The sequence below is a fragment of the Pterocles gutturalis genome, unplaced genomic scaffold (genome assembly GCF_000699245.1).
Source record: "Pterocles gutturalis isolate BGI_N339 unplaced genomic scaffold, ASM69924v1 scaffold8275, whole genome shotgun sequence".
Taxonomy (NCBI): domain Eukaryota; kingdom Metazoa; phylum Chordata; class Aves; order Pterocliformes; family Pteroclidae; genus Pterocles; species Pterocles gutturalis.
In genome coordinates, this window is record NW_010143341.1 from 3,498 (window position 1) to 14,048 (window position 10,551).

Below are 10,551 nucleotides of genomic sequence, written 5' to 3' on the forward strand. Positions count from 1 at the left end.
GTCACGAAGATGGTCAGAGGGTTGGAGCACCTCCCGTACGAGGACAGGCTGAGAGAGGTGGAGTTGTTCAGCCTGGAGAAGAGAAGGCTCCAGGGAGACCTTATAGCAGCCTTCCAGTACTTAAAGGGGGCTACAGGAGAGATGAGGAGGACTCTTGATCAGGGGGTGCAGGGAGAGGACAAGAGGTAACAGTGTTAAGCTGAAAGAGGGTAGATTTAGATTAGAGATTTTAGGAAGAAATTTCTGACTGTGAGGGTGGTGAGGCACCGGAACAGGTTGCCCAGAGAACCTGTGGATGCCCCATCCCTAGAGGTGTTCAAGGCCAGGCTGGATGGGGTTTTGAGCCATCTGGGCTAGTGGAAGGTGTCTCTGGCCGTGGCAGGGGAGTTGGAACTCAACGGTCTTTAAGGTCCCTTCCAACCCAAACCATTCTATGATTCTAAGATTCTATGATTCTATGATTCTAACATCAGCTCAGAATAGTGCTAATAGAGAATGTTTTCTTTTTCCTTTTAACTTGGTAAATAGTTAAATAGAGTGTATGTTTTGTAACACTTTCAGACATTAATTAGATTTTAATCTAGTGCTCCAGGTTAATTTTTACTTTCTTTTCAGTAATGACTATATAAAAATGACTCATTGTTCAAAAACAAGAAGTCCCACTTATGTAACAACCAGTTAATAAGTTGTTACAGTACAAATTTAGCTGTGTTCTTTGCTTTATATAGCACACAGCGTAAGCAAGCAATACTAATACATAACACTCTGTGATTATGGTGTCATATATGCACCCAGTGAGGGGGTGAGTGAAAGGAAGAGGAAGAAAAGGTGATAAGGGTGGAGTGGAGGAAGACAGTAGGAAAGGAAGAGAATGATAAATCAAAAACCGGCATATTGCTTAGGGAGAAACACATAGTCGGCTGTTCTAGTCATAAAGGAGTTGTGTTCATGTGTTCTCTTAAGTCACTGTTTGCGTGTGTCAGATTCAAGTGTTTTAGCAAATATTGAAATGTTACAGAAATGTAAAAAACCAACAGAATTGCAAATGTGCAAAATCCATGCTGTCCCCATCTATTTCCAGCAATAGGAGCACAACAAAGCAAGGACTCTGGTATAATACGTACGAAAATGATCTGTAGTGTGTGAGGCAATCACACTGACAGCTTTGATCTAAGAACCATGGAACATGGATTCCTACATTCAGACGGATCAGGCCAGTGCTTCACTGTCCTGCAATACCTTTTCAAACTGGTCACTTGGACAACTTGTGAGTCTGAGAAGCCATAATTTGTCTGCTGAATCAGGATGAGATGGAAGCTGTTCAAATGCAGAACAGTGAATGAAACTAATGGATGCGCAAAGGTGCAGTTGCACCCTCAGAAGCAGGCTGGAGGCTGCCTGCCAGCAGCTGCTGTAGCTGACTCCTGCTGCAGGCTGGACTCCCCACCACAGCCACTGTCTTCTCCTGCTGGATCATTCCCTCTTTTCTTTGTTGTCCACCCTCTCCTTCAGCCTCTTTGTCACGGTTCAGATGCCAGAAGCATTGCCTTAGAGCTGAGAGAGCAGTATTGACTCCCTTAATAGCCTTGCTAAACAAAGTTTTCCACACTGTTTGCCACTTTTTTAGCTTTTATTTCATCTTCTGCTTAACAGTCTTTAATGGAGATTTTATGAAGTGTAAAATCTTCTGTGGTTAGAAAATCAGGAACAGAAATAAGTGCTGTGGCTTTGACTCAAAAAGTGAACAGTGGACAGTAGTACAGAGGGAAGCTGTAAATCCCTAACAGCTAAAGGAGGAATGTGCAGATTATTTCAAGGGAACTGTATCCCAGAGGTGAGACAAGATATACTGAATATCCTAGCAAAAGTAATCACTGCTTCCTGTTTTTCAAGAATTCTATGAAAAAAAAAACCAAAATACGCATATGAACTAATTTGAGGATTGTCACAGGTGGTCTATCTATCCCTCTCCCAACCCCAAATCTTGCCACCTCCAAAGCATAAACAGACTACCAAAGTGGGTTTTTTTGCAAGCTGAGCTCACTCTTCCTCATCTCTTTTTAACTCATGCACAAATGGTGGGTTAGTTTCAGATTTTTATATTAACCACCATACTATTTGAGTCCAAGGCATCACCTGCAGATGACCCCTGGACCCCTAATTTCCTCTCTTCTGGTGGAAGACAGTAGGGACCACAGCTTTCACTTGTTATCTTCCTCTTGAACTATGAACATTCCTGGTAAATCCTCTTCCGTATCACACTCATACTCAGAAAATCTGACAATTGTGAGGAGGTGTATTATTGGAAGTATGAAAACTCAAATGAAAGGGGAAATGCAAGGTGAAAATTACAATTTTTTTGGAGTGCCAGACTTTTCACCAGGCATATTAAACTGGGAACATAATAACATGGGTGTGGGAACTTTAACTGCTTCTCCACTGCCAGACATAGAGCTTGTTTGTTTAACTGTTTTAGCAAAAAACGATAATTCTCCCTCTACCATGAAGAGAGTTTATTGATCACGTCAATAAACTGATTCCTGATTTACCAACTACATTAACATAAGCACAAGAAATCTTGAAACATTTCAGGTATGATGAAGGAATTCAAGTATATTTTTTAATCTATAAGCTTTTATTCTGGGTTTTTTTTTCATTCTGTCCAGTGAGGTGATTTATTCTCCTCTATGACATAAATGATAAACAGCCAGATAACTTAGGGGTTGCAGGATTTATAACAGTTTCAGGTGTCCATTGGAAGGAAAACATTTTAAAACAAAAAGTCAGACTCCTTTTCATTTAAAAGCACCTCACTCACTCTTGATATGTGCCTATATTAATATTAGGTATCTAAATATTATCTCCAAAGATGCTCCAGTCAGCCCTTGTTAACACTGCCTGAGACGTGCATACATAACTGAGTGTTATTTACATAGCTTCATTGTCAAAGTTTGACAATATTCTGATGTTTGTGCTTACTTTCTTCTTCAATGGCATGTCTTATGAATATAACAAATAGTTAGTAAAGGGCAGACTGTATAACCATAATGCTAAAGCCTGGCTATACCTCCCACTCATATATACCTGGTGGCCACAAAGTTGTGCTGGCTCTACAAACGCTTTCCACATATCAGTTTTGATTCTCTTTTCAGCAATGCCACTGGCTTTCCTTTGCTCTTACACCACTATGTCCATGAAGAGACATGGAGGTTTCTCCTTTACCAGAAGCATTGCGGTGCAGGCCTGGATCTGCCCCGGGTCAGGAGTCAGGCTGCCATCTTGCACCCTGGAGCATGGGGCGCCAATACTAGCCCAAGGGCTCCCCTCCCGCAGCTCCTACCCCACTGCCGCAACACGGCACGCAGCCCCCAACACAAGTAGCTGTGGAGCTGTGCTGTGAATGCAGGCAGTGAGCTCGTCTGGAGGAAGAAAAGCTCTGTAAATTGAAGTTTTATGGCTGCTGAATTTGGCTGAGATCTCTGGTCTTGCCACAGGCAGTTGTGCTGGCTCTGTCAAAGCCGCGGCACTTTGTGCCACAGGACAGGAGTGAGCAGAGGGTCGTGCAGGTGGGAACATCTTGCCACCTGAGTCCCCAAATCAAGAAACCACAGCTTCAGTAGTCTAACTCAGGAGTTGTCACCTGTGTGATCCTACACAGGTTTCAGGGGGGAGAGAGAGAGAGCCCCAACAGGTAATTCAAATCCTCCTGGGCCTGAGTCACTCTCCGGAAGGGCTTTTAACTTCCCATTGACTATGTGGGGAGCCCACGGGTGCTACAGTCCTAATTTGGATGCCTTAGTTCTGTGCCCAAATTAATGTGGGATGCATCTGAGTCTCTGCTTATTTTTCTCTCAGCTTTGTTATTGACAAGAACCTACCAGTAAATAAGTGTTTGCAGAAAAAATCTTGGGCAAATGAGTCATTTTTAAGATGGAAATGAGTCATTTTAAGGTAGGTGGGGTTTTGCATACTGCCTGGAAGTTTGTTCCAAGGGCCATCAGCTGAAGACAGACTTTCAAATGTTGAGCATGCGGGGGCCTGGTGGTTGGTGTCTTCTTTGTGGCCGTGGTCCTGAGTGGCAAGTGAGGAGGACTTTGGAAGATCTGGTCCTTGTTTAGGCACAAGGCCAGTGGCTGGACTCCTCTGAGTGCCAAGCACTTGGGAACCCGAGTTCCTCTGGTGATCTGCCTTCAGCTGTAAGAGGCTGCCACAAGTTTCAGGAAGGTCATTGCTCATGGGGTTTTCCTCCTGCTGTGTTTAACCCAGGGCCTGTTTGCAGTCTGCGGCCTGCTGACGGGCTGCTACCTCTGCTGCTGCCTCTGCTGCTGCTTCAACTGCTGCTGTGGAAAGTGTAAACCCAAAGCACCCGAAGGGGAAGAGCATGAGTTTTGTGTGTCTCCAGAAGATTTGGAAGAGCAAATCAAAAACGACATGGAAAGAGGTGTGTATTAGAGGGGCTCACTGTGTGGCAAAACTGTTCAAAACAATCTTTAAAGCCTGTAGGCCAGATGTTCTGCTCACAATGCTGAGGCTGCTTCCAGACACCAGAGGAGACAGGACAATTCACTCCAGGTAACACCACAACCTGATGAACTTCCCAAGCTGCGTGTCAACTGAAAAACTAAACTTATGGCACTAACAATTAATTACCTCCTGTATCACTTATGAAGCACATGAAAAAAGTAACTGAAAAACTAAACTTATGGCACTATCAATTAATTACCTTCTGTATCACTTATGAAGCACATGAAAAAAGTCTCAGGGCTTATCTTAAGAGAAGATGTTCCCCCTCTAGTCCCCATGCCCACATTGCTTCATATCCTAGATCCTGAATTTACAGATTATGCCCTGCCTGTACTGATGCTTGCCTTATCTGATCTGCCTGAATAAGCGTCTGTTTGATTTTTATTAATGTAAAATTTATTGCCGACTGTGATGGGCCGACTGTACCCATTTAAGAAAAGGCTTCAGGAAAAGATGCAGAGCTTCCAACAGTGAGGTTGCAGAGTAACCTAAGAGAGTTTGCACGAGAGCTGCTGCCATCCTGCCCCTCTCCCATCCAGCCCCCAAGCTGCTCACTGTCTTCTGCGCTGGCAATAGCAACTGTGCTGCCCAACAAGGAGGCAGATCTTGGATACAATCCAAGTGAAAACTGATCCTCTCAAAAATGTGCCTGTTTAACCCCCTGCCATGCCTCACAGTGGGGCATGCCAAGTGCTAATGCCAGCTCAAAGAAAGGAGCAAGAGTGCCCCAGCCAGGAACACGGGCCAGGGACAGCGGGATCCCCTTTGCTGCAGGTGACCCTCTTTTCTCAGCTTTGCTACACCCCCTGGCTGCACACTCAGGTTTTGGCTAGACCAAAAGATGATGGTGGTGATTTCCTAATTTGACACTAGAGTGGGTTATGTATTTTGAACAAAAAGCCCTGTCCTAATCTGCTGAAGTGGGGCAGAGTTGTGCCTTCATCTTCAGGGGAAACAGAAGCATCTCAGACTGGTTAGATCTGGACACTTGCAGGACAAGCTGAGAGAGGCAATGATCCTTGCTCCAGCAATAAGAGGCCAAGGTATCAGGGTAATAGGCCACGTCTCAGTTGCAAATTTATATAAACTATGATTAGGATTACACACTTTTATGAAGAAGGACCTAAGCAGTCAGCTCACTCTTTTTCTTTTCCATTGTTGTGGAAGGTCTTACGCTGTTATATTCTTACATTTATTATGCTTAAATTAGCACTGCCAGATTGCAAATGTCATGTTCCTTTAGCAGGAAGATTTTTTTTTCCCCCAACTTTTCACACAAATTTACCCTTCCATAAATATGTAACAAAACAGTTGTAGTAGTTGAAACAAATGCTATTTATATAACTGATATGCCAGCGTGTGGTGGTGTTTTTAAATGGGTTTTGCCTAGAGGCATATCAAGGTAAATAGTCAGCTTAAAAATTGATCATACCTTATCAGTCTCTGCAAAGGCAGCAAAAAGTATGAGCGAAAACTTTATAACCACAATGCATTATTTGAAATAAATGTAATATATTCTATGACATTAGGCACCTGGAAAGTGCAAATCTAAAATGGGTCTTCATATTTATGGGTCTATGACACCAAAGCCAAGTTTGAAATATGAAAACGGAACTTTGAAGGATTAGAATTTTTTTCATTCTGACTTTTTTTGTAATTTGGCAGGTATTTTGCTCTCTCTCAAAATCCAGCACAAAATTCACCAGTGGTAGAAAAAAAATTTCTCCCTCCTTCTGTCACAAGTGGTATTTATTGGTATTCAGTAATTTTAAGCCATCTTCCCATCCCTTTGCTCCCACCAAGTCTCAGTGAGATATCAATTTAAAAAAAAATAATTTTAAATGTTTGGCAAAGTACCAGTGTGAAAAATTAATTGAACATGGAATTATGTGTTTAAAGTATTTTGAAGACAATATTAAGTATATAGGTGGGGCCTGGAGAAAACCAGATGATTCTACCTTCCCTACCCTTCTCTTCTGTCTTGCTAGATTTTCCTACCAGTCAAAACCAGCTTGCTTCCATAGAGTACAGCTCTATATTTTAAAATTAGATTAAAAGAGAGCAACATATCAGGAATAAAAGTAAAAATGTCATGACAGAGGATAATGGAAGCATCTTTTCTGCAGCTGAAAGGAAAATATTGAACACTGCATTTAGACAAATGAACGATAACCATCTCAAACGGCACTTCTTCCCTCCGTATTTCCCCCCTCCCCCCAATTTTAGGGATGCTGACCAAAAAGATACAGCGTACTAAGAATAACAAAGATCGGGCTTTTCCACCAGACATTTTCAAATGTTTGGCCATAGAAATGAATACTCGTGTCTTACTTTATGTAAATAATAGAAATGCTCCTGTAGGTAATTCAGAAACAAACTGTAATCACTCCTGCAGCAGATTTCATTGTGAAAGAGGAAATCCTATTAAGATCCAAATTCTTCACATGCCCTCTGCCCACAGACTGAGCTTTCTAGCTGGTAATTAATTTCTTTGCTTCCTGCTGTCCCCAGTATGTATATTATTGCTAGCCAGAGCTTTTTTACTAAGGTCAAAATGTAGATTCTCAAGTGAAGGCCATACTTTATCCAAATATTTTGTAGTCAGTCATTGCTTTTCTAAGGAATGCAACATCGATGAAACATTACCGTTCCTGATGCTAAAAACCTCTGAGAGCAAGTCTCCACCAGTTGTTGCTGCTCTCAGCAGGAGCTGCTTGGAGACTGCCATACTGTGCAGAAGAGGCAATATGCATATTGTGGGAGTCGAGATTTAGACTTCATCTTTTGAGTTAGCACAACAGTAATAATTTTCAGAGTCCCCCACACTTCTCCGTAACAAAATCAAAGTATCGTACAGTTGATTTCACATTCCTCAAGTTAACATACCATAAAACATATTTGTTAGTGAAAAAAGTATGAGGCCAAAAATTCAGTGATCCATTTCCTAAAATGTAAAAGAAAAATGAGTTGTCACTGGAAACTACACAATCCTGTCAAAGCCTTCAATTCTGATGAAATGGCATATTCCTCTAGAAGAAAGTTTTGTTTAAATTTATTTGAGTAGTTCCAGTGCTCAGCTAGTTGTATGTCTGCTGTGAGAGATGCAATTTACAACATCTACTTCCATGGGTAGCATTGCCATCAGAACTGAAGGACCTTAGGGATTTGCAAGACCTGGCCTGTACTTAGGTTACAGTGATTTCTCCTCATGACTATTGATTTATGCCACAGGACTGTGGCCTAACATACAATGGAAGACCAAAAAAAAAAAAAATTATATTTGGATTGCTACATTTAAAACATGACAGTTTTTAGCGTTTCAGATCAAAGATTACATTAAAAAAGTGTAAAGAAGGGTAATCTGTGGTATCACATGATTTTATGGGTGACCTGTGAAATACACTGGCAGAGGGAAGTTATCACTTGCTCCTCTGCAGCATGGACATGTGAACAGCTCATTGCTTTCACTCACACACATGATACAGGTTGCCAGATTTTGCTTCTGCGCTCAACGGCAAACCTTTTGTTGACTTTTGTGGTCCCACAGGAGGTGGGTTGGAATCTGGATTGCCTCGGTACTTCAGGGTGTAGTGACGCCCTGAAGATGTTTGGTGTGTTTGTTCTCCTCTCCTGTTTGGTTATCATTGTAAGAACAAAGCAAGGCATTTCTAGACCAACTTTCATTTTACAGAAAATGTGATCTGGGAGAAAAAAACAAAAAACCAAACCAAACCAAAACAAAAATAAAAAGAAAAAAGAACCTGAATAAAAAGAAAAAAGAACCTGAATAACGAAATACTTTCCCAACTCAGAAGCAGTAAGTTTTTAGCACTTCATTGTCTCCTCCACACTCCATATGATGCCAATGTAGGCGAACAGTGAGCAAGAGCTATCTATAGAAAACAGTTTAAGCTGTGAATTCTGCCGCACCTCCATTCTGCAGCTCTGCATTAGCAGGCTATATTTGTACACTTTATTATACCATGAGCCCCTGTTCTGATAAAAAACATCATAAATTTTAGAAGGGTGCAGGCAGCACAATACTTGGTGAAGGCGTCAGCTCAGAACTGTCTGCAGATCAGCTGAAAGCAATGCGACAGATTTGCAGTGGGTCCTATTCTCTTGTTGCACATCTGGGTATCACAGCAAAATGAACTGCTAGTCTCTGCCCTCCATCAACGATCTTCCATAAAATGAACAACTTGGAGGCAGCAGAGGGTGGGAGGCAGTGCTGCTCAGAAATCTAGAAGATACGCAATAATTTAAAAATGGATTGGATCTGCCAAACTAATCTGAGCCCGAGCTGAGCTCTAAGCATTAATTACTCATATACTTTTAGAAGTTATGAAACATGGCTGTCTTTGACCTTGTGTCTAAATACAGAATTGCCCATACAGAGATGCTGCTTGGCATTTAATTATTCTTCCCTTTCACCTTGACAGAGTCAAAGTTGTTCTACCCCCACTGAGGGGAAGCCGTATGGCATGCAATTAGATTCCTGCTCTGGGTTAAGTTACTTCTGTACATTACATCTTTTGCCCATGATTCATCCCATCAACTGCCATGTAAACAGAAAGAAATGTCAGATGAGATTTTTTCTGAACATTCGGTCATTCGGCAAAAAAAAAGTCATCATTTGTATTCAATTACTATGAAGGCTGTGCTAGTGTTAAGACATAGATAGTCCAAAATTTTTCGTATGAAAACACTTCACTGAGATGGCAGAACGTTTAAAAGCCAGTATCTGAGTCTGGAGTCCCCTCCTCCCCCCCTGCAAAACAGTGGATTGGAAAGAGGCCCAGGAGAAGGGCAGACAAACCTTGCTCATTATCAGAGGGAACACAACAGCCATCAGGGAACTCTGTAAGGATTTCACCTTCCTCCACTTTACAACAAATGCATTTTTTACAGACATACTGGGAAACCAAACACATAACTGCATGGAATAAGAAAGTACAAAGCAGTAAGGATTTATGTAGTGATAATATGAGGTTTTGGCAGTTCCAAACTCATTAAAACAGTAATTCTCAAAATCCTATTTTAAATATATTTACATAAGACTTCAAAATGAAATGTAACATTTTTGTTTAACTAGCTGGTTTTCAGGATATATATGATTTCTTCCCTCTCAAGTATGTTGCTGCTCACATATTTTTTCCCTTTTAACTCTCTTCTTTCTTTACTGTTAACTTTGCCTTCTTCAAGACTAATTTCTGGCCCATTCTCGTAAATGTGAGAAAAGTCAAGGTTAGCTTGCTGAGTCACAACAGCACTCATTATATTCAGACATCTGCAGGAACAAGCACTTGCAACTGGAACAGGCAGGGACCCTTATCTTGCAATTTCTGCCAAGCAGCAGGTACAGCTGATGTCCACTTTAATAACAACAGCAATAATCACCCAGAAATCTGCCATTACACATGGACAAGGAGTAAGAGCATTTGTAAACTCGGTGTGGGCATTGCCACCTCTTCAGTACACACACAGCTGCCTGTGAAGCCAAGGTTAAGCCATACCCACAACAGCACATGAAACGTGATGCTAACAAGAAGTCTGGCATTGGTAGCAAATAAAGGATTCTTAAAGTATATTTTGTCTTCCTCTGCAATTCAGATGGAGAAACACCTATCATGCTTCAGCCGACCAACGCAACCGAGAAGACACAGCTAATAGGGGACAGCCACCGGAGCTACCGCACAGACACCTAGAGCAGGCAAACATGACCTGTTGGTGCTTCCCACTGAGTGTCACAGTGAGAAAAAACATGCTACAAGCTCTGCAGCCTATATTTGTTGTTGTCTTTAAGCTAATCAAGAGTAAGCTGAGAGTAATTTCCTATCAAGGCAGAATCTCCCTTTCTTCCACTTCTGACAGGTTGATATCTACACTCTTCAGGGAGATACCTATGGCCAGTACAGAGCTCTACAGACCAGCACGCTGGTCTCTCACAGCTTCAAACTGCCCAGCTCGGCTTGGTCTTTCCTCTAATAATACTCCCTTTGGTATAGTTGCTCTCCTCCCTGCCCT

At 41.9% G+C, this 10,551-nt stretch overlaps 1 protein-coding gene across 1 annotated transcript in view; it reads left to right on the plus strand.

Moving 5' to 3' along the window:
• Positions 1 to 10,232, plus strand: part of LOC104469949 (dnaJ homolog subfamily C member 5-like) — a 10,959-nt gene extending 727 nt beyond the window's left edge. The window contains exons 2-3 of the mRNA XM_010084697.1: positions 4,267 to 4,441; positions 10,138 to 10,232. Of these exons, the coding sequence (XP_010082999.1) occupies positions 4,267 to 4,441; positions 10,138 to 10,232 (270 nt within the window). The remainder of the gene's footprint in view (positions 1 to 4,266; positions 4,442 to 10,137) is intronic.
• Positions 10,233 to 10,551: the final 319 nt, after the last annotated feature.